Source organism: Callithrix jacchus, chromosome 15, assembly GCF_049354715.1.
Source record: "Callithrix jacchus isolate 240 chromosome 15, calJac240_pri, whole genome shotgun sequence".
NCBI classification, from domain to species: domain Eukaryota; kingdom Metazoa; phylum Chordata; class Mammalia; order Primates; family Cebidae; genus Callithrix; species Callithrix jacchus.
Genome location: NC_133516.1, coordinates 8,865,813 through 8,890,442, shown reverse-complemented (window position 1 = coordinate 8,890,442; position 24,630 = coordinate 8,865,813). Strand labels below are relative to the sequence as shown.

Genomic DNA, 24,630 nt, shown 5'->3' with positions numbered 1-24,630 from the left:
ATAGAGTATATGCACCTTAAAATATGCCTGTAAGGCTGGGCACGGTGGCTCAAGCCTGTAATCCCAGCACTTTGAGAGGCCGAGGTGGGTGGATCACGAAGTCAAGAGATCGAGACCATCCTGGTCAACATGGTGATACCCCATCTCTACTGAAAATACAAAAATTAGCTGGGCATGGTGACACGTGCCTGTAATCCCAGCTACTCAGGAGGCTGAGGCAGGAGAATTACTTGAACCCAGGAGGTGGAGGTTGCGGTGAGCCGAGAACGCGCCATTGCACTCCAGCCCAGGTAACAAGAGCAAAACTCCGTTTCAAAAAAAAAAAAAAAAAATAACATGCCCATAAAACATTTACAAGAGTGGATCATGTACTAGACCAAAACAAAAATCATAATGCATTAAAAATGAATGGTGAAACTTGAAAGCACTGTGCTAAGTGAATAAGCCAGAAACAAAAGGCCGAATATTGCATGACTGCACTTATATGAGGTACCTAGAGTAGCAGTCAGATTCATAAAGATGGAAAGTAGAATGGTGGTTGCCAGGGGCTGAGAGGAGCAGGGAAGGGGAAGTTAGTGCTTTATGTGAGTAGAGGTTCAGGGAAGATGAAAATGTTCTGTAGGTGGATTAGTGGTGATGGCTGTATAACAATGTGAATGTACTTAATGCCACTGAACTTTGAAAAGCACTGGTTAAAATGGAAATTTTATGTTGAATATTTTGCCAACATTAAAAAAATTATAATCCCTAAAATGCTATACAGACAAGACATTTTATAGGTCACATTATCTGATAATAAGCCAATAGGATTTATATTTAAAAATTATTTATTACATAATTTAAAATGATCCTCCATATTAAATTCTTAGGCATGTTTCTGAGAAATATTCTTGGGTGGCCTTATATAAAAAATAAATTGAAAAGGAAAAATTACCTTTTAGAAAACAATAAAAAGGGACGGCTCCATGCCCAGATCCATGGGAAACAGCAAAAATTTTATTTAATGAAAACATATAACCTTAAATGCTTTTTAAATTCAATCATTAAGACAAAAAGTAAATCTAAGAGAGATTTCTATTCTGTGTAATGTGGCGCTAATTTTCCCCACAGTCATCACCAAATCACACTGTTTGTTACTATTTAAAGAATTAGTAGATTTTAGAAGTTCATGTGGACATTTAAAGAAACAAAGTGCTCTGTTCTGATTGTTGTGTCCTCCCGAAATTCATATGGTGGTCTCAGTCCTCAATGTGATGGTATTTGGAGGTGAAGTCTTTGAGAAGTAAATAGGTCATAGAGGTAGAACCCTCATGAATGGTGTTGGTGCTCTTTTTTTGGCAACAATAAGCCCAAAATATTTAATAATCTGTAATCAATAATCCAGGGAAGAGAACCTGGATTTGCTGCAAGCTGGGCTGCCCCTAGGCTGTGTAGGGTGCTGGGCGCAATTTTTCTCTTTTTTTTTTTTGACTGTTTTATTTTTTCTTTTATTTTTCTTACATGTTCTTCACATGTACCCCAAAACGTAAAATGCAATAAATAAAAACATAATAAAAATAATAAAATAAAAAATTATGTCCTTTTAAGAAGAGACAAGAGAGAGATGATCTCTTTCTCTGCCATGTGAAGACACACCAAGAAGGCATCTGTCTGCAAATCAGAAAGAGAGCCCTCACCAGTACAGACATTAGTTGGCACCGTGATCTTGGACTTCCTAGCCTTCAGAACTGTGAGGAATCTCTCATGAATCAAATTACATTCTGTTTAAGCTACCAGTCTATGATATTTTTGTGATAGCCCAAATTGACTAAGACACAAAGTAAATGGAAGTTTAATTTTCTTTGTCTTTTGGTCCTTCATATGGTAAAACTTAATAGGACTTTGGTTAATTGTAGCATTTATTATTTACAGTTGTCAAAGCTGAAGAATGAAAGAGCAAGCTTGCAAGACCAGTTACGTGAGTATGAAGAGCGAATTAATGCTATGACTTCTCACTTCAAAAATGTTAAACAAGAGCTATCAATTACACAGGTACAGTAACTGAAATTTATGTTGATTATGTTATGTGTAGTTATGGAACATCTCAGAGTGCATTTACGTCTGTGATTTTTACAGTTATAATAGGAAACTTTAACATAATTAAACTATTGTGAACAAAGCATTGAATATGAAAGTAGATAGAAAAAGGCTTAGAGGACTGGGGTCTGTTGTGCGGAATAGGGGACGGACAGCGGGGGGTGGGGAGTTGGGGAGAGACAGCATGGGGAGAAATGCCAGATATAGGTGAAGAGGAGGAAGGCAGCAAATCACACTGCCAAGTGTGTACCTATGCAACTATCTTGCATGTTCTTCACATGTACCCAAAACCTAAAATGCAATAAAATAAATAAATAAAAAGAAAAAAAGAAAAAGACTTAGAGGAATTAACTACTGCTCCAATTTTAAACAAAAAATCAATCTGTATGAACAAAGAAATTATTATTCAAACCGTCTGTATTAGACAGCAGGTTATTTGAGAAGGGTACAGTGATGGTGGAGAGAAATAATGGCCTAATATAATACATATAAAATTTCTGTCTCCTTTTTAATTTTTCAGCACAACTCGCTAGGGCCATTTTGAGTGGAGGCCAGTAGTCTACGCATATAAGCATTTTAGCATAGATTGAAATTTATAATAATCCTGAGATTAAAAAGTTCAATTATACTTAAGACTTTATTTAGGTAACTGGAAAACATAAGGCATCTTAGAAATGTTAGCATAAATATAATAAAAGTTAAAACTTGGAGTGATTAAATAAGCTTCCGTTTTATAAATAACCTGTCCAAGTACAGACACTCACTCCCTAATGATGCCCAGCAAGCCAGGCAGCTCAGCAACAGCACTGGGAAGTTTTCTAACTTCTATCTCAAGCTAGTTTTTTTTTTAAGTGCATCTACTGTGAGAAATAGTATGCAGTTTCAAAAAATGAACAGTGCCATATTTTAAAAAGCAATTCATAATAAGTATATATGGACAAGTAAGCATGTCATGCTTACAAGTCCTATTAGAAATTTACAAATTTAATAAACTCAAAAGCAAACTCAGAATTCTTGACTCTCAGTGCCAATGAGTAACTGATAAACTATTTGGAATGACACTTTAAGTTATTAGAGTAACGAGCTGGGGATTTGAGAGGCAGAGACTCTGTGGTTATATCTCATTATCATCAAACCTCAAATACATAGAGTAACAGAGACAAAAGAATAGTAAACTTCCAGCAGTTGTAGCTTTAATACTGTAAAGTTAATACTAAGTGATAACTTCGAAGCACTTTAAAATTAGTTAACACGTACTCTTTTATTACATAACACTGAACAAAAAAGCATGATTATATGCTAATATATTCTAGGGAATATTTACAACCATTGGTGTTTAAATAATTATTTTAAATACTATTAATTGGAATGTGTCTGTTAATTGGAATATATTATCAATTCATGTAAAATATCTCATTTCTTAATTATTTGTTAATTGATATTTCTTATTTGTAGATAATAAGTTTTAAGTGTAACCAAAGCTTTGGTTTTCTTTAGTTTTCCTAGATCAACGTTGTATCTGAAAACTATTGACAGTATTTTCTCCTAGCACAGTTTGACTTTCTTACAACTAGCGAGCAGCTCAGTCTAATGTAATGTAGGTTTTAGAGTAGTGGGATTAATAATGTTTAATGTAAGCAGTTTATTTTGTTTTAATCTAGTGGATTATTATAAATATTTTAATTAAACATTTCTGAAATGTTAAAGGCCTTTTTATCTTGTATGTTACTCTGTAGTCTTTCTGCAAAGCGAGGGAGCGTGAGACGGAAAGTGAAGAACATTTTAAGGCCATTGCTCAAAGAGAACTAGGACGAGTGAAAGAAGAAATTCAGTGTCTGCAAAATGAGATGGCTTCAATACTGGAGAAGAAAACTGACAAAGAAGTATATGTTGAAATATTACTTAAAATTCTGTTACTTACTTAAATTACTCAAAATTCTTCTACTTATTCCTCTGTCACCAAATGAGCATTGACTTTTTTTTTTCCTGTACGGGAAAGGCATACATTAGTTTCCTAGTGTTTACTTACATATGTTTCGGACAATGAAAGGCACATGGAGCTGTCATTTGAATGAAAAAATAATAGAATATTACAGTTTTCCCATTATTCATTCACCAGCTACTTATTGAGACTTGCATGCAAAGTATCATGCTTCTTACCTGTTCTAAAATACTAGCCATGGTTTATATGTATTATATTTTTAAAAGCCACATTAAAAAAATCACTTTTAGTTTTGAATTTCATTTAAAATGTTGACCTTTCATATTGATTTATCAGTTTTGTGACTCCAACATTAAACTACTTTAACCTATTACTCTCTTTTCTTTAGTTTATAGTTAATCATTTGGGACCTCTTTCCAAATTTTGATTCTTCTCTTTACATGTGCATATACATATCAAATACATATACATATATATGTATACATACACATGTGGCTTTGGTGGAGTGATGAATGCAGTTGCTGGGAGGGAGGTACCTTAAAGCCTAAAGCAACCTCTGGCTCAACTACTGTTCTTGACTTTGTATAGTCACCTCTCCTCTGTTTCTCAATGAAGGAATTAAGATGTAAGTGTAATAGTTATATAATTAAAATATGGCATATCATTAACATCTGGGAGGCAGGGACAAGGTTTCTTCTTTTTAAATTATGCTCCATAGTATTTAAAGGTATGTTTTATTTCAGTTTGTATAGTAAATAATGATTTGTAATCTCCCCTTCTCTCTCTCTCTTTGGAAATTAGAATGGCATATTTAAAGCCACTCAGAAACTGGATGGTTTGAAATGCCAGATGAACTGGGACCAGCAAGCACTGGAGGCCTGGTTGGAAGAATCAGCTCATAAAGACAGTGACGCGCTCACGATTCAGAAGTATGCACAACAAGATGATAACAAAATCAGGGTGAGAAATTACAAACTGTAATTGTTAGGTTTTCCCTAAATCTGTAGTATGTCAACCTGTTAACCTAAAGTTGTGCTTGTGATTTTTAAGGCAGCAATTCTTAAACTTCTGAGTCAGAAGCTTCCTGGAGAAACTAATAAAGCCAAATGTCTTCTCTGTAGAAAAAAATGACCATATTCAAATACGCATAAAATACTGCTGACTGTTTTACAGGTTGTCTGATTCGCTCAGATTATTTGAGAATCCATGGACCACAGGTTAAAAATATCCTGATTTATAAGGATGCTCAAAATGTTTCAGAAGAGAAAGTTTCCTACCGAACTATTTTAATTTATTTTGCCTAAAATGTAGTTTGAATGTTACGTGTAGTTTTTGGTGATTTGAGACTGTTGCTATTGATTATAAGAATCACTTAAAATCTACTTGTATCTGGGGACACTAAAGTTGGTATTATGAAACGTGATTTTCTAGCAGATTGAATAACAAGTCCATTATCTTTCAAATAGCAAATTTTAACTTAATCTTTTTCTAATTTACTTTAAAAATATTAAAAGTCATTTTGGAAGCAATTGAGGTTTTTATGCTGCTGTAGGCAAACACATTAGATTAGCTTTTGGGGGTTAAAAGATAAGGAAGATATTTATTATTTCATAGTTGTTTAGATACTAAATAAATGTATATGTATAGTGTAATACTATTTAATATTAGATCTACTAATAACTTTTAAATTAATTGAATGAGAATCATAAATGTCTTTGTATGTCATTACATCATAGGCACTGACTCTGCAATTAGAGAGACTAACTTTGGAACGTAATCAGAAAAGAAAGATGCTTGACAATGAACTTACAGAGACTATGAGTGCACAGGTTAGTTTAAGGAAGACTTTTATTTCCTAATTTTAAAGGTGCTGTTTGCTAAACCACTTAAATTTACAGAAATGTTGTATGCTCTCTATTTGACAGTTAGAATTGGATAAAGCAGCGCAAGATTTTCGTAAGATTCATAATGAAAGACAAGAACTCATTAAACAGTGGGAGAACACAATAGAACAGATGCAGAAGAGGGATCAAGACATAGATAACTGTGCTTCGGTAAAGTAGTTTGGTCCTTGTAATTTCAGCTGTATTTGTCTCTTGTCTTTAAGTCATTATTCCAAATGTAAATTACATTGTTATTTGAAAGCCACTTTAGTAGTACTATTCAGTAGTTTTGATAAGTATTTTTGAAAGCTGACTCTATATCCATTTGGAAATGTGGTGAAGATTATTTTCTTGTAGTGTTATAACTCCAAACACTGGATCCTGTCATCTCTGAATTGTGGAACAAGAGTCAGTAGATACTGTTTTGCAATAAAGCCAATGCCCTGACGTACACATGGCTGTCCAAGGTCCCTTGGATTTAATGTGTCTGCTCTCTGGAGTAAGTTATAGTAGGGAAATGAACCTCCATGCATAGCCAAGGAGCAAGAGGAGGGTCAGAAAAGAAACCTAGAGGGCAATGAAGTTTCACTTTTGAAGCTGAGACACCAATAATGACATAGAAGAGGGGAATAGTGCACTGATAACACAGACCAAGTGTTATCTCTTGTTATTTTCGGAGATAAATTAGGAGAATGTTTTTGGAAAATCATTAATGAATGAAATAGTGGGGAGTAAAAGAAGGAAGATTTGAGAAAGAGAAGGAATTCAGGAGAAAAGGTGGCAGGTGAGATGGAGTTAAATTCCATCTACTCCATGGAAATGTATCCAGCAAGCAGCTCAGGCTACTGAGAGTTTAAGTTCTGATATCTGGGTGTGATTTAGTTTTGGTTGTATTTTCAATTTCTGTAAGTCACCAACATTTTATCAACAAAATGGGTTACACCACCCAAGGAGGGACAAAGGAGAACCAATCTTAACTATGCAGTTCTCTTAATTCTTAATGCTGATATTACTATTTCTTTTCTCTTAATTCTTAATGCTGATATTAGTATTTCTTTTCTCTTAATTCTTAATGCTGATATTACTATTTCTTTTCTTTCTTTCTTTCTTTCCTTTTCTTTCTCTCTCTCTCCTTTCTCTCTTCTTTCTTTCTTTCTTTTTTTCTTTCTTCTTTCCTTCCTTCCTTTCTTCTTTCTCTCTCTCTTTCTTTCTTTCTTTCTTTTCTTTCTTTCTTTCTTTTCTTTTCTTCTTTCTTTCTACAGAGTTTCACTCTTGTCACCCAGGCTGGAGTGCAATGACGTGATCTTGGCTCACTGCAACCTCCGCCTCTCAGGTTCAAGCAATTCATCTGCTTCAGCCTCCAGAGTAGTTGGGATTACAGGCTCCTGCCACCACAGCTAACTTTTATATATTTTTAGTAGAGACCAGGTTTCACCATTGTTGACCAGGCTGGTCTCGAACTCCTGACTTCAGGCGATCTGCTCACCTCACCCTCCCAAGGTGCTGGGATGACAGGCATGAGCCACTGTGCCCAGGCCTGATATTACTATTTCTGAACTTCTCATTTCTTTCAAACATTAAGCTGTTGACCTACAAGGAAGAAGCTGAAGCAAACTTAATGTAAGCAGAGTTCCTTTGGGCCAACCTTGGGGATTACAACCTGGGAGTATAGATCCAAGTTGTCCTAATATATATACTGCAATTAGCAGCAGTTACAAGTGGGTTTTATTTTTTTTTAATTTTACTTTTTTTTTCTTCTGATTTCTTTTATTATCATTATTATACTTTAAGTTCTGGGGATCCATGTGCAGAACATGCAGGTGTGTTACATAGGTATGCATATGCCATGGTGGTTTACTGCACCCTTGAACCCATCATCTACATTAAATATTTCTCTTAATGCTATCCCTCCCTTAATCCCCCAGCCCCCGACAGGCCCTGATATGTGATGTTCCCCTTCCTGTGTCCATGTGTTCTCATTGTTCAACTCCCACTTATGAGTGAGACATTGTGGTGTTTGGTTTTCTGTTCTTGTGTTAGTTTGGTGAGAATGATGGTTTCCAGCCTCATCCATGTCCCTGCAAAGGACATGAAGTCATCCTTTTTTATGGCTGCATAGTATTCCATGTTATATATGTGCCACATTTTCTTTGTCCAGTCTATCATTGATGGGCATTTGGGTTGGTTCCAAGTCTTTCCTATTGTGAATAGTGCTGCAGTAAACATATGTGTACATGTGCCTTTATAGTAGAATGATTTATAATCCTTTGAGTGTGTACCCAGTAAGGGGATTGTTGGGTCAAATGGCATTTCTGGTTCTGGATCCTTGAGGAATCACCACACTGTCTTCTACAGCAGTTGAACTGCCTTACATTCCCACCAACAGTGTAAAGCATTCCTATTTCTCCACATCCTCTCCAGCATCTGTTGTTTCCTGACTTTTTAACAATTGCCATTCTAACTGGCATGAGATGGTGTCTCATTGCAGTTTTGATTTGCATTTCTCTGTGACCACTGATGATGAGCATTTTTTCATGTTTGTTGGCTGCATAAATATCTCCTTCGGAGAAGTGTCTGTTCATATCCTTTGCCCACATTTTGATGTTTTTTTTTTCTTATAAATTTGTTTCAGGTCTTTGTAGATTCTGGATATTAGCCCTTTGTCAGATGGATAGATTGCAGAATTTTTTTCCCATTCTGTAGGTTGCCTGTTCACTCTGATGATAGTTACTTTTTTTTTTTGAGACAGAGTTTCACTCTTGTTACCCAGGCTGGAGTGCAATGGTGCAATCTTGGCTCACCGCAACCTCTGCCTCCTGGGTTCAGGCAATTCTCCTGCCTCAGCCTCCTGAGTAGCTGGGATTACAGGCACGCGCCACCATGCCCAGCTAATTTTTTGTATTTTTAGTAGAGACAGTGTTTCACCATGTTGACCAGGATGGTCTTGATCTCTTGACCTCATGATCCACCCGCCTTGGCCTCTCAAAGTGCTGGGATTACAGGGGTGAGCCACCGTGCCCGGCCTGATGATAGTTACTTTTGCTGTGCTCTTTAGTTTAATTAGATCCTGTTTGTCAATTTTGGCTTTTGTTGGCATTGCTTTTGGTGTTTTAGTCATGAAGACTTTGTCCATGTCTATGTCCTGAATGGTATTGCCTAGGTTTTCTTCCAGGGTTTTTATGGGTTTAGGTTTTACATCTAAGTCTTTAATCCATCTTGAGTTAATTTTTGTATAAGGTATAAGGAAGGGGTCCAGTTTCAGTTTTCTGCATATGGCTAGCCCGTTTTTCAAACATCATTTATTAAATAGGGAATCCTTTCTCCATTGCTTGTTTTTGTCAGGTTTATCAAATATCAGATGGTTGTAGATGTGTGGTGTTATTTCTGAGGCCTTTGTTCTGTTCCATTGATATATGTATATATCTGTTTTGGTGCTGGTACTATGCTGTTTTGATTACTGTAGACTTGTGTAGTGTGAAGTCAGGTAGCGTGATCCCTTCAGCTTTGTTCTTTTTGCTTAGGATTGTCTTGGCTACACTGGCTCTTTTTTTGGTTACATATAAAATTTAAAGTAGTTTTTTCTAATTCTGTGAAGAAAGTCAATGGCAGCTTGATGGGGATAGCATTGAATCTTAAATTACTTTGAGTAATATGGCCATTTTCATGATCCCGATTCTTCCTATCAATGAGCATGGAATGTTTTTCCATCTGTTTGTGTCATCTCTTGTTTCCTTGAGCAGTGGTTTATAGTTCTCCTTGAAGAGGTCTTTCGCTTCCCTTGTAAGTTGTATTCCTAGGTATTTTATTCGCTGGGTAGCAATTGTGAGTGGGAGTTCACTCGTAATTTGACTTTCAGTTTGTCTGTCATTGACTTTTGCACATTGATTTTGTATCCTGAGACTTTGCTGAAATTGCTTATCAACTTAAGAAGGTTTTGGGCTGAGATGATGGGGTTTTCAATGTATAGAATAATGTCGTCTGCAAACAGAGACAATTTAATTTCCTCTTTTTCTATTTGAATACCCTTTACTTTTTTCTCTTTCCTGATTGCTCTGGCCAGAACTTCCAATACTATGTTTAATAGAAGTGGTGAGAGAGGGCATCCTCTTCTTGTGCCAGTTTTCAAAGGAAGTACTTTCAGTTTTTGACCATTCAGTATGGTATTGGCTGTGGGTTTGTCATCAATAGCTCTTATTATTTTGAGATACGTTCCATTGATACCAAGTTTATCAAGAGTTTTTAGCATAAAGCACTGTTAAATTTTGTCGAAGACCTTTTCTGCATCTGTTGAGATGATCGTATGATTTTTTTCATTGATTCTGTTTATGGGATGGATTAAATTTATTGATCCGCATATGTTGAACCAGTCTTGCATTCCATGGATCAAGCTGACTTGATCATGATGAAGCTTTATGATGTGCTGCTGGATTCGGTTTGCTAGTATTTTATTAAGGATTTTTGCATCAATGTTCATCATGGATATTGGCCTAAAATTTTCTTTTTTGTTGTTGTGTGTCTTCCTGGTTTTGGTATCAGGATGATGCTGGCTTCATAAAATGAGTTAGAGAGGAGTCCCTCTTTTTCTTTCATTTGCAGTACTTTCAGAAGGAATGGTGTCAGCTTCTCTTTGTACCTTCAGCTGTGAACCTATCTGGCCCTGGACTTTTTTGGTTGGTATGCCTCAATTTCAGAACTTGTGATTGGTCTATTCATGGATTCGATTTCTTCCTGGTTTAGACTTGGGAGGGTGTATGTGTCCAGGAATTTATTCCTTCTAGATTTTCTAGTTTATTTGCATAGAGTTGTTTATATATTCTCTGATGGTAGTTTGTATTTCTGTAGGATCAGTGGTGATATCCCCTCTATAATTTTCATTGTGTCTATTTGATTCTTCTCTCTTTTCTTCTTTATTAGTCTGGCTAGCATTCTATCTATTTTGTTGATTTTTTTCTAAAAAAAAATTTCTACACTTCAAAAAGTCAATAAATCCAAGAGCTGTTTTTTTTTGAAAAGATCAACAAAATAGACCACTAGCCAGATTGATAAAAAAGAAAAGAGAATAACCAAATAGATGCAATAAAAAATGATAAGGGGAAATCACCACAGATTCCACAGAAATTCAAACCATCATCAGAGAATATTACAAACAACTCTATGCACATAAACTAGTAAACCTGGAAGAAATGGATAAATTCCTGGACACTTGTGTCCTCCCAAGCCTAAACCAGGAAGAAGTCAAAACCCTGAATAGACCAATAATAAGGTCTGAAGTTGAGGCAGCAATTAAGAGCCTACCACACAAAAAAAGCCCAGGTCCAGATGGGTTCACAGCTGAATTCTACAAGACACACAAAGAGGAACTGTTACCATTCCTTCTGAAACTATTCCAAGTAATCCAAAAAGAGGGAATCCTTCCCAAATCATTTTATAAGACCAACATCATCCTGATACCAAAACCCGGCAGAGACTCAACAAAAGAAAACTTCAGGCTAATATCCATGATGAACATAGATGCAAAAATCTTCAGTAAAATACTGGCAGCAGCACATCAAAAATCTTATCCACCATGATCAAGTAGGATTCATCCCGGGGATGCAAGGCTGTTTCAACATACACAAGTCTATAAACGTAATTCACCACATAAACAGAACCAAAACCAAAAACCACATGATTATCTCAATTGACGCAGAGAAGGCCTTTGACAAAATTCAACAGCCCTTTATGCTAAAAACCCGCAATAAACTTGGTATTGATGGAACGTATCTCAAAATAATAAAAGCTATTTATGACAAACCAACAGCCAATATCATACTGAATGGGCAAAAACTGGAAGCATTCCCTTTGAAATCTGGCACTAGACAAGGATGCCCTCTCTTACCACTCCTATTCAATATAGTACTGGAAGTTCTAGCCAGAGCAATCAGGCAAGAAAAAGAAATAAAGGGTATACAAATAGGAAAAAAGGAAGCCAAATTGTCTCTATTTGCAGACGACATGATAGTATCTCTAGAATACCCATCGTCTCAGCCCAAAAACTCCTGAAACTGATAAGCAACTTCAGCAAAGTCTCAGGATATAAAATCAATGTGCAAAAATCACAAGCATTCCTATACACCAATAACAGACTTAAAGAAAGCCAAATCAAGAACGAACTGCCATTCACAATTGCTACAAAAAGAATAAAATACCTAGGAATACAACTAACAAGAAACGTAAGAGACCTCCTCAAGGAGAACTACAAACCACTGCTCAACAAAATAAGAGAGGACACAAACAGATGGAGAAACATTTCATGTTCATGGTTAGGAAGAATCAATATCATGAAAATGGCCATACTGCCCAAAGTAATTTACAGAATCAACACTATTCCCATCAAGCTACCATTGACTTTCTTCACAGAACTGGAAAAAACCACCTTGAACTTCATATGGAACCAAAAGAGAGCCCACATAGCCAAGTCAATTCTAAGCAAAAAGAACACAGCAGGAGGCATCACATTACTGGACTTCAAACTATACTACAACGCTACAGTAATCAAAACAGCATGGTACTGGTACCAAAACAGAGATATAGACCACTGGAACAGAACAGAGGCATTGGAGGCAACACAACATATCTACAACCATAAAATCTTTGATAAACCTGAGAAAAATAAGCAGTGGGGAAAGGATTCCCTGTTTAATAAATGGTGTTGGGAAAACTGGCTAGCCATGTCCTGACACCTTAAACTAAAATTAACTCCAGATGGATTAAAGACTTAAACATAAGACCTGGCACCATAAAAACCCTAGAAGAAAATCTAGGCAAAAACATTCGGGACATAGGAGTAGGCAAGGACTTCATGACCAAAACACCAAAAGCATTGGCAACAAAAGCCAAAATAGACAAATGGGACCTAATCAAACTCGACAGCTTCTGCATGGCAAAAGAAACAGTCCCTAGAGTGAATTGGCAACCAACAGAATGGGAAAAAATTTTTGCAGTTTACCCATCTGACAATGGGCTGATATCCAGAATTTACAAAGAACTCAAACAGATTTACAAGAAAAAAAACCAAACAAGCCCATTCAAAAATGGGCAGAGGATATGAACAGACACTTTACAAAAGAAGACATACATGAGGCCAACAAACACATGAAAAAATGCTCATCATCACTGGTCATCAGAGAAATGCAAATCAAAACTACATTGAGATACCATCTCACGCCAGTAAGAATGGCGATCATTAAAAAATCTGGAGACAACAGATGCTGGAGAGGATGTGGAGAAATAGGAACACTTTTACACTGCTGGTGGGAGTGTAAATTAGTTCAACCATTATGGAAGACAGTGTGGCAATTCCTCAAGGACCTAGAAATAGAAATTCCATTTGACCCAGCAATCCCATTACTGGGCATACATCCAAAGGACTATAAATCGTTCTACTATAAGGACACATGCACACGAATGTTCATTGCAGCACTGTTTGCAATAGCAAAGACCTGGAATCAACCCAAATGCCCATCGATGATAGACTGGACTGGGAAAATGTGGCACATATACACCATGGAATATTATGCAGCAATAAAAAACAATGAGTTCGTGTCCTTTGTAGGGACATGGATGAATCTGGAGGATATCACTCTCAGCAAACTGACACAAGAACAGAAAATGAAATACCATATATTCTCACTCATAGGTGGGTGATGAGCAATGAGAACACATGGACACAGGGAAGGAGCACTACACACTGGGGTCTATTGGGGTGAATAGAGGAGGGACAGTGTGTCGGGGAACAAGGGAGGGATAGCATGGGGAGAAATGCCAGATGTGGGTGAAGGGGAGGAAGACAGCAAATCACACTGCCACGTGTGTACCTATGCAACTATCTTGCATGTTCTGCACATGTACCCCAAAGCCTAAAATGCAATAAAAAAACCCAACTTCTGGAATCATTGATTTTTTGAAGGAGTTTTCATGTCTCTGTCTCCTTCAGTTCTGCTCTAATCTTAGTTATTTCTTGTCCTCTGCTGGCTTTTGAATTTGTTTGCTCTTGCTTCTCTAGTTCTTTTATCTGTGATGTTAGGGTGTCAATTTTGGATCTTTCTTGCTTCCTCTTGGGGGCATTTAGTGCTATAAATTTCCTTCTAGATACTGCTTTAAATGTGTCCCAGAGATTCTCATATGTTATGTCTTTGTTCTCATTGGTTTCAAAGAACTTATTTATTTCTGCCTTAATTTCATTATTTACCCAGTAGTCATTCAGGAGCAGGTTGTTCAGTTTCCATGTAGTTGTGTGGTTTTGAGTGAGTTTCTTAATCCGGAGTTCTAATTTGATTGCACTGTGGTCTGAGAGACTGGTTGTTATGATTTCCATTCTTTTGCATTTTCTGAAGAGTGTTTTACTTCCAGTTATGTAGTCAATTTTAGAATAAGTGCAATGTGGTGCTTAGAAAGTGTATATTCTGTTGATTTCGGGTGGAGAGTTCTGTAGATGTCTATTAGGTCCACTTGGTCCAGAGCTGAGTTCAAGTCCTGGATAGCCTTGTTAATTTTCTGTCTCATTGATCTGTCTAATATTGACAGTTGGGTGTTAAAGTCTCCCACTATTATTGTGTGGGAGTCTATGTCTCTTTGTAGGTCTTTAGGACCTTGCTTTATGAATCTGGGTGCTCCTGCATTGGGTGCATATATATTTAGGACAGTTAGCTCTTCTTGTTGCACTGATCCCTTTACCATTATGTAATGCCATTCTTTGTCTCTTTTGGTCTTTGTTGGTTTAAAGTCTGTTTTATCAGAGACTAGGATTGCAACCCCTTCTTTTTTTTATTTGCTTCCCATTTGCTTGGTAGATATTCCTCCATCCCTTTATTTTGAGTGTGTGTGTGTGTCTTTGCATATAAATAGTGTCTCCTGAATACAGCACACTGATGGGTCTTGACTCTTTATCTTGTTTGCCAATCTGTGTCTTTTAATTGGGGCATTTAACCCATTTACATTTAATGTTAATATTGTTATGTGTGAATTTGATCCTGCCATTATGATGCTAACTGGTTATTTTGCCTGTTAGTTGATGCAGTTTCTTTATAGTGTCAATGGTTTTTACAATTTTGTTTGCTTTTGCAGTGGCTAGAAGGTTTTTCCCTTCCATGTTTAGTGCTTCCTTCAGGAGCTCTTGCAAGGAAGGCCTGGTGGTGACAGAATCTCACCATTTCTTGTCTGGAAAGGATTTTATTTCTCCTTTGCTTTTGAGGCTTTGTTTGGCTGTATATGAAATTCTGGGTTGAAAATTCTTTTCTTTAAGGATGTTGAATATTGGCCCCCACTCTCTTCTGGCTTGTAGGGTTTCTGCAGAGAGATCCACTGTGAGTCTGATGGGCTTCTCCTTGTGGGTAACACGACTGTTCTCTCTGGCTGCCCTTAACAATTTTTCCTTCATTTCAACCTTCGTGAATCTGACAATTATGTGTTTTAGGGTTGCTCTTTTTGAGGAGTATCTTTGTGGTGTTCTCTGTATTTTCTGAATTTGAATGTTGGCCTGTTTTGCTAGGTTAGGGAAGTTCTCCTGGATAATTTCCTGAAATGCATTTTCCAACTTGGTTTCGTTCTCCCCATCACTTTCAGGTACACCAATCAAATATAGGTTTGGTCTTTTCATATAATCCCATTTTTTTTGAGACTTTGTTTATTCCTTTTCATTCTTTCTTCTCTTATCTTGATTTCTTGCCTTACTTCATTGAGTTAATCTTCAATCTGTGGTATCCTTTCCTCCACTTGATTGATTTGGCTATTGATTCTTGTGTATGCTTCATGAAGTTCTCAGGCTGTGTTTTTCAGCTCCATCAGGTCATTTATGTCCTTCTCTAAACTGGTTATTCTAGTTAGCAATTTGTCTAACCTTTTTTCAGGGTTCTTAGCTTCCTTGCATTGGGTTAGATCATGCTTCTTTAGCTTGGAGGAATTTTTTATTACCTGCTTTCTGAAGCCTACTTCTGTCGGTGCATCAAACTCCTTCTCTGTCCAGTTCTGTTCACTTGCTGGCGAGGACTTGTGATCCTTTGGAGGAGGAAAGGCATTCTGGTTTTGGAATTTTCATCCCTTTTTTGCTGGTTTCTCCCTATATTCATAGCTTTATCTACTTTTGGTCTTTGATGTTGCTGGCCTTTGAATGGGGTCTCTGAGTGGCTGTCCTTTTTGTTGAGTCGATGCTATTCCTTTCTGTCTGTTAGTTTTCCTTCTAACAGTCAGGCCCTCTGCTGCAGGTCTGCTGGAGTTTGCTGGAGGTCCACTCCAGACCCTGTTTGCTTGGGTATCACCAGCGAAGGCTGCAGAACAGCAAATATTGCTGCCTGTTTTTATTTTCATACTGTTACCAGCAAGGGGTCCTGATCCAGACCCTGAAAGTGTTCTTGGATCTCATGCAAGAAAGAACTTGAGGCAGATCCATAGAGTAGAAGTGAGAGTAGGTTTACTAAGAAAGCAAAGGAATAAAAGAATAAAAGCCGTTCCATAGGCACAGCAGCCCTGAGGGCTGGTGGTTGCCCATTTTTATGGTTATTTCTTGAGTATATGCTAAACAAGGGGCAGATTGTTCATGCCTCCCCCTTCTAGATCATGTAGGGTAACTTCCTGCCATTGCTATGGCCTTTGAAAATTGTCACGGTGGGAGCGTCTGTTAGCATGCTAATGCATTGTAATTAGCATGTAATAAGCAGTGAGGGTGACCAGAGGTCACTCTCTTTGCCCTTTTGGTTTGGGGGGTTTTAGCTGGCTTCTGTACTTCAACCTTTTTTATCAGTAAGATCTTGATGACCTCTTCTTGAGCCAACCCCCTACCTCATCTTGGACTTAGACTGCCTGTCTGGGAACGCAGCCCAGTAGGTCTCAGCCTTATTTAACTCACTCCTCCTCAAGAGGGAGTTTCTCTGATTCACAAACCTCTGACAGACACATATTCAGGGGTGGCAGACTGTATCCCCTAACAATTCATTCTTGCCTTCTCAGTATTTTCTTAGCAGGGGTCTGGTCATAAAATCCTGAAATTGTGTTTTTAAAAGAAACAATGTATAGAAGCAGAAAAATATTTTTCTATGATGCTTTGATTACAGTGTAGAAATTTTAAAATATTACTTAGTGTTACCTATGTGAAAACGTCATGATGAATAGCTCTGTTAAGTATGATGTTGAGGTAGAATTAAAGCATCTGATTAAGTGGTAGAAAAAAATCATGAGGCAAGAAACTCTGGATTCATATTTTGAAATATTTAAACTTAGGAAGTTTTGACGTGTATCTTGAGTGAATGAACACAGTAAATATTTAGAATGCTACGATTATAGAATGCTAACTCTATAACTGAACAACTTAAAGATTGGATTAAACAACTTGAAAATTAAACGATTTAAAAATTTCCTTTTTAAAATGTCTTATATCTCAGATATATGTGTATAGTTTGTTAATATGTATACATGCAGCATTTCTAAAACCTATTGATTTCAGAACACATATCGCCCTTCCACAATCTCCTGTGATGAATTGTTTGAAAGGACCTTATTTTGGAATACATGCAAGTAATACATATTAGGGTAATACTTTTTTCTAATGCATCTAACTTATTGCCACCAGCATCACTTGTAAAAACAATCCTTTTATTACCCAGCTTTAAAATCTTTTTGTTTTACGTTGCTTAAAAGTTGACGTTTGAATTTTTTCACTGTTTGGCCCTAAATCCTACCTTTCCAGCATTATCCCTTTCATCCGGATCCCAACCCTTCTTAATCTATTCCCTTTGCATCCTTGCCTTCCCACCCTACACTTTTAACTACCTTAAAGTGTTTAATGCAAGCAACCCCATTCATGTTTGTAAGCCTGACTCAAATTATGCCTCTTGAGCAAGGCTTCTTTCTTTTCTTCTTTCCTTACTTCTTTCTTCTTCTCCTTTTTCTTTCTTCTTTTTCTTTCTTTCTTTCTCTCTCTCTCTCTTCCTTACTCTCTTCCTTTCTCCCTTCCTCCCTCCCTCCCTTTCTTTCTTTCTCTCTCTCTTTCTTTCTCACTCCCTCTCTCTCTCTCTTTTTCTCTCTTTCCTTCTTTCCTCCCCTATTCTTGAAAGCCAGGAAGGTGTAGTGTGTTCTAATGACTCCTTCGGGGAGTAATTCGTCATTTCTTTGTACCCGTGGTACCTGCCCACATTTCAGTTACAGTGCTTTCTGCATTCTGTTTATTACTGACTTGTGATCAGCAGAAGGCCCGAGTGAAGATATTTCTACTAAAACCATTAACTAAAATGCTGTTTTCAAAACGTGAAAAAATAACTGGCCTGTAAAATATTTGGAAAGCTTCATTGAAACCCCACTTTCTACGTGAAAAATATTCAACACTGTTACATGTGTAGGTTTTACCTTTCATATATAAAAGCTTAACTGTTTTTCTCATCTTTTTATCAAAGTTCCAGATATATGAAAGAAAACAAACATTTAACAATATGAGTTTATAGACATTAATATGTAGTATACTAATATTTTGTTTTACTAATATAAAAGTATTTAAAAATGTTTTCTAAGAAGTTTTAGGAAAATAAATACTAAATATAATGGGAAAATAAAAAGTGAATTCCTTTTAGTTTTGTCAGTTTAAACATATATTTAAGTAAACACATTTGTTTTAATCCTAGGAATTAGCAAGGATAAAGCAGGAAACAAGAGAAAAAGAAAATTTGGTTAAGGAAAAAATCAAATTTTTGGAAAGTGAGATTGGGAATAACACAGAGTATGAGAAAAGAATTTCTGTGGCTGATCGTAATCTCTTAAAACACAGAGCGGCATATCAGAACCATGAAGCTAGTAGAGTTCAGCTGAAGGATGAGGTATGTCACCTAAAAAAGACTGGTTTGTATGTTCATGACAAATTGCTATGAAATGTAAAATAAGCATAAAGTTTTTCCTGTGGTGAAGAAACTTCTAGTTTTTTTTTTTTTTTTTTCACATCTCTTTGTTTTGTGGCACTTTTGGGATACTCTGATTAAGCCCCTGACTGAGCACCCCAGGGTGCCATTCACATCACAGGTATATGGTTTGCACATATTTTCTGCCATTCTGTAGGTTGCCTTTTCATAGTGTTGGTGGTTCCTTTTCCTTAAATAAACTTTTCAGGTTGATGTAGTCCTGCTTGTTTATTTTTGCGTCTGCTGCCTGTAATTTGATGTCAAATTCAAAACATCATTACGGATACCAATGTCAATGAGCTTTTCTCTTATGTTTTCTTTAAGAAATTTTACAGTGTCAGGTCTTACATTTAAGTCTTTAATTCATTTTGAATTAATTTTTGTGTATGATACCAGAGAAAAGCCCAATTTCTTTCTTTCTTTTTTTTTTTTTTTTTGCATGTGGCTGTCTGGTTTTCTTAACACCATCAATTGAAGAGACTGTCCTTTCCCCACTGTGTATTCTTGAAACCTTTGGTGAAAATTAGTTGCTCATGTATGCATGGGTTTATTTCTGGGTTCTCTATTCTGTTCCATTGTTCTGTGTGTCTGTTTTTTTTTTTTTTTTTTCTTGCCAGTAAAGTCAGCTTTCCTTATCCATGGATTTTGCATGTACAGATTCAAGCATTGAAAAAAAATATTCAGAAAGGAAACCCAATAAAATAACAATATAGCAATAAAAAGAATACAAATTTTAAAAATATAACAATTATTTACATAGCATTTACATTGTATTAGGTGTTATAAATAATCAAGAGATTATTTAAAGTATACAGTACGATATATATATAAGGTTATATTCAAATACATGTCATTTTATGTAAGGGACCTATACATCTGTAGATTCTGGTATCTGTGAGGGATTCTGCAAGCAATCCCCTGTGTATGCCAAGGGATGAATGCACCATTTTCTTTTGATTACTTCAGCTTTGTAATACAATTTTAAATAAAAAAGTTTGTGCCTCGAGCTTTGTTCTTTCTGCTTAAGATTACTCGAGCTATTTGGGATCTTTTATGATTTCATGTGAATTTTAGAATTTTCTGTTTTGGTGAAGAATGACATAGAATTTTGATACTGTACTGAATCTATCAACTAAATAACAGAGAGAGGCCCTCTAAAAATATTGAGCTTAATTAGGAATGAGCAGGAAATTTGCAAATCCAGGACATACAGGCTATGACAGATCATAGGCATATCTAGGGAGATAAAGGAAGGCAAAAGTTTTTAAAGGTAAAATAAGAAAGTTTACCTAACTTGTTTTAAAATAATAATCTTTGACTACAGGGATCAGAAAGGGTAGTGTCAGTCCAAGGTTGATCAGTCCGTTGCTGGCCAGATGTCTTTGTAGAAGGGTGTTTTTTTTTTTGCAACGTTGGTCTTTATGTAAGTCTGTGGTTCTGGCGGAGTCTCTTCGGGTAGTTCTTGTTATCTGGCAAACGTGTGAGAACTCTCTCTTCATGGCCTTCCCCAGCTCAGTTTTGTCAAGAGTTTGACACAAGTGACTCCATTTTGATTTTGACAACTTTCTCAAATACGTAGATCACTTTGAATAGTATGAACATTTTAACAGTATTAATTTTTCCAGTCCATGAACACAGGATATCTTTATGTCCTCTACACTTTCTTTCATCCATGTTTTATAGTTTTTAGTGTACTGATCTTTTTTCCCTTGGTTAAATTTATTCCTAAGTATTTTATTCTTTTTGATGCCATTGTAAATGGGACTGTTTTCTTTTTTTTTTTTTTTGCCAATCAGTTTGAGCTTATGAAGTTGCTCAGGTTAGCCTTGAACTGATGACCTCGCCTTTGCGAGCGCCATGACCTCCGGCGGGAGCCACTTTGGACCCCGGGACTGCTTTCTTGATTTCTTTTTTGGATTGCTTGTTTTAAGTGTATAGAATGTAACTGGTTTTGTCTATTGATCTTATGTACAGAAACCTTGCTGAATATGTCTGTTCTGAGAGTTTGGTGGAGAGTTTAGGGTTTTTGCAAAGGCCCTTAATGAAAGAGAAAATTTGTGTCTCAGGTTTTCTGTTTTAGTAATTGTGATAAATTGTAACATGTAGTTTACTGTTCATTAAGTAAAAATATAGTTATTAGAAGGCTGATGTATTAGAATCTTTTGAGATTTTTCAAATCCAATTAAACTTGTGATTTTTATGGGCACATAAATATCCATTTATCTTCAGCTTGGGAATGTTTTTTCTGAAAAGTTCTAGTGTAATGAGAAATTTCTGCATTTACTTTCAACACATGTGTTCTCTATAATTTGCTAGGATTATACAACAAAACCAATTAAAATTTGGTATCAGATCAATATGGAAATCTGTTTATATATTAAAAGAAAATGGCTACATTTTTATGGGCGTGATGTAGGTTAGAACTTGGGCAGAATAAAACTAAGAAATGAAGTTATAAGATACAGAGTAAATATATAATTTCTGTCTGTTAACGAATAAATAGCTGGATTGTTTAAAAGCCACTGTGAATAGAACTTCCAGTGATTTAGAAGCTCTGAGGAAAAATATTTCCAAGATAAAGAAGGATGTTCATGAAGAAACATCAAGGTAAGAAAAAAGCTATTTAAATATGTTTATGTTTACTGTATCTGAAGATTATTAAATACTAAAGACTATTTTTTGGTTAAATAACTGCAAGATTTTAGCTACTGCATTATTAAACTTAAAAAAATTTTACTCATATTTTCATTACAAATACTCAGAAGCCATATTTTTATGGTCTATTAAATAATGGTAATAAAAATGTTTACAGCAAAGAATCTTCAAGTTATACAAATGAATATTAGGATAAACTATTCTTTGTTTGTATTAAATGCTTCTTAGGCATGTTTTCTATCTTTTTGTGATAAACCCTCTTTAGGTTACAAAAAACTAAAAATCATAATGAGACGATAAAAACAAAATTAAAGGAGGTAACTGAGAAAACCATGTCTGTAGAAGAGAAAGCCACCAATTTGGAAGATATGCTAAAGCAGGAGGAAAAGGATGTGAAGGTGAACTTTAATTTTTTTTAAATCACAGAAAATTTAGCAACAGTGAATTAATTAGACTCTTAGAATCAGAGCTTGAGGAGGTCTTGTAAGAAGCTGGTTTTTGGTATGATCCCATTTATAATCTGCCTTTGGACATATTTTCATGTATTGCTTCTGAAGATATACTTAGCCTCCTGTCTTCTTATTTTTTGAGACAGTCTTGTTCTTGTTACCCAGGCTGGAGTGCAATGGCACAATCTCAGATCACTGCAACCTCTGCCTCCTGGGTTCAAGCGATTCTCCTGCCTCAGCCTCCTGAGTAGCTGGGATTACAGGCACCTGCCATCACGCCTGGCTAATTTTTGTATTTTTAGTAGAGATTGGGTTTCACCATGTTGGTCAGGCTGGTCTCAAACTCCTGACCTCAGGCCAACTGCTCTCCTCAGCCTCCCAAAGTGCTGGGATTATAGGCGTGAGCCATCATGTCCAGCCAGCCTCCTCTCTTAAGCTACTAATTTTCCATTTGCTTTATTTTTAGCATTTCATTTTGCTTTTTATTTATTTATCTATTATTTTATTTGAAACAGAGTCTTGCTCTGTCATCTAGCTGGAGTGCAGTGGCACAATCTTGGCTCACTGCAACCTCTGCCTCCTGGTCAAGCGATTCTCCTGTCTCAGCCTCCCAAGTAGCTGGGATTACAGGCATGTGCCGTCATACCTGGCTAATTTTTGTGTTTTTAGTATAGCTGGGGTTTTACCATGTTGTCTCAAACTCCTGACTTCAAGTGATCCACACTCCTCAGCCTCCCAAAGTGCTGGGATTACAGGCATGAGCCACCATGCCTGGCCTGATGTCTTTTTAAAAAAGTAGCTTCCCCACTGTGTCCTGGATTCCATTCCTTCCCAAAGCCTGCTATACCTGTGTCTCTGCCTATATCCACATATCTATTGGCATATTGCATAAATAGTCTGAACAGTGGCTTTGTTTTACAACTGATTTCCACCTAATTATCAACGTTTGTAATCAAATTCCCATCATCTACATTCCTGATTTGTATTTCTTCATTATCTACTATCTCTTGAACCGCTTGTGATCTGGCAACACGTTTTGGTAAATGGGCTTTGAAATGCTATCACTTTGCAAACTCTGCTAGAACCTGCTTGTACCTCAGTCTTTTTGGCAAGTTTATGGCATTAAAGCCAATTTTCGAGGAACTGTAAAAGGCCGGTGCACCGTTTTCTCTTTGAAAACTTCAAAGTGAAATATAAGTGTGAACTATAAGTTGTGTGACCTGACACTACTTCTTTTGGTGGCAAAATCTCCCAGTATAAGGTTCATATCTCTCAGTGTGCTATAAAATTTCCGAGTAATAAAATCATGCTGCAATCTTGACCTGAATGGTATTCTGAGTTCAAATTATACACTATTTTTTAAAAGTTGCTGGGTTTTTTTCCTAAGAGCATGATTTCCTGTAACATATGTATTAGTACTTATCAGAAATCTGTAAATGCTGTGAAATTTATATGAAATAGACCTTTCCATCACAGAGAATTTAAAACTTTAGACATTTAAGAACTAGCTAAATTAGAAAAATTAATAATATTAGTAGCAGGGTGTACTGATTGTTTTCGAGCAGGGCTGTGTTCATAGTCTTGTTTTTTTTTTTTTTTTTTCATTGATGTTGGTTTTGTTTGTTTGAGAAAATCTCAACCCTATCTTCTTTGGAGATATACTGTGTTATTCTCCACTAAGCACTGACTTTAAAACTCTACTAGGCCATCTTTGAGAAGATCTTAAACCCAATGAAAATTGTCTGTTGTATGTAAAATAATGCACTGAATATCAGATTATATTTCTTGCTTATGCAAAGATTTAAATGTGCCAGTCACAGACTTGTTTTGTGTCATATTCAGGTTTATTGGTTACTAAAGGAAAATAGGTTTATTTGGGCATAATAACACAGAGGCAAATTATTTCAGCCTTTAAGAATGATAATTTTCAAATGATTGTGGCATGATACATCAATTTAAAGCATAGAACACATTGGTCATGAGGCTTCCAGGTCAAGACGGGTTTGCTTCCTGAGAGAGAAGCAGTGGGAATGGGGGGCTCATTTCTGTTTCCTAGAGCTGCATGCACATAGTAAAGAGGCTGACTGGAGGCAAAGAGTGAGTGACTGGTAGTTTCTGGAGTGTGCTGGGGCCAGCTCCTACCAGCTTCCGAGAGCCAGTAGTTAAATTTTTAGAAATTTTCCTATAATTAAAATTATATAAACTCACAATTAAATAAATGGCACTTACAAAAACAGTAATACATACTCAGCACTCATTACTTGCAAATATTTTATTTTATTCTGTGCTCCTAAGCTTACTTATGTCTGTTTTATCTGTATATTGGAAATACCACACAGTGGTCTGCCTCTGTGAATTTCTTCCCAACCCTGCCTTTAGTGGAATCATGTTAGTAGCATGAAATTCCATACTAACTGTGGAAATCAGATTCTCCCCTAGCCTCTTATCTCCTGGAGAGATGGCTGAACATTTACTTGCTCACCACTGGATAGTGCCTAAAAGGTGGGAGATTGGGTGATGAGATTTCTTCTCTGTAGCATCCTCAAGACTTGAGTAAACTCTGTGAATGGACAGGCTGTATGTTTCCAGTAGACTTCATTTTATGAGGAAATCAGGCCAGCACCTAGATAGGGTAACATGAGATGAAATAAGATGACAGGTCAGGGTGTATGACACAGGAATGAAGACCATTCTACTCTACTAGAATT

At 36.4% G+C, this 24,630-nt stretch overlaps 1 protein-coding gene across 1 annotated transcript in view; it reads left to right on the top strand.

Moving 5' to 3' along the window:
• CCDC39 (coiled-coil domain 39 molecular ruler complex subunit) overlaps positions 1–24,630 on the top strand; it is a 74,735-nt gene that overhangs the window by 10,397 nt on the left and 39,708 nt on the right. The window contains exons 2-9 of the mRNA XM_035274308.3: positions 1,912–2,031; positions 3,813–3,959; positions 4,820–4,978; positions 5,755–5,847; positions 5,944–6,072; positions 18,549–18,740; positions 21,322–21,425; positions 21,739–21,871. Coding sequence (XP_035130199.1) covers positions 1,912–2,031; positions 3,813–3,959; positions 4,820–4,978; positions 5,755–5,847; positions 5,944–6,072; positions 18,549–18,740; positions 21,322–21,425; positions 21,739–21,871 — 1,077 coding nt within the window. The remainder of the gene's footprint in view (positions 1–1,911; positions 2,032–3,812; positions 3,960–4,819; positions 4,979–5,754; positions 5,848–5,943; positions 6,073–18,548; positions 18,741–21,321; positions 21,426–21,738; positions 21,872–24,630) is intronic.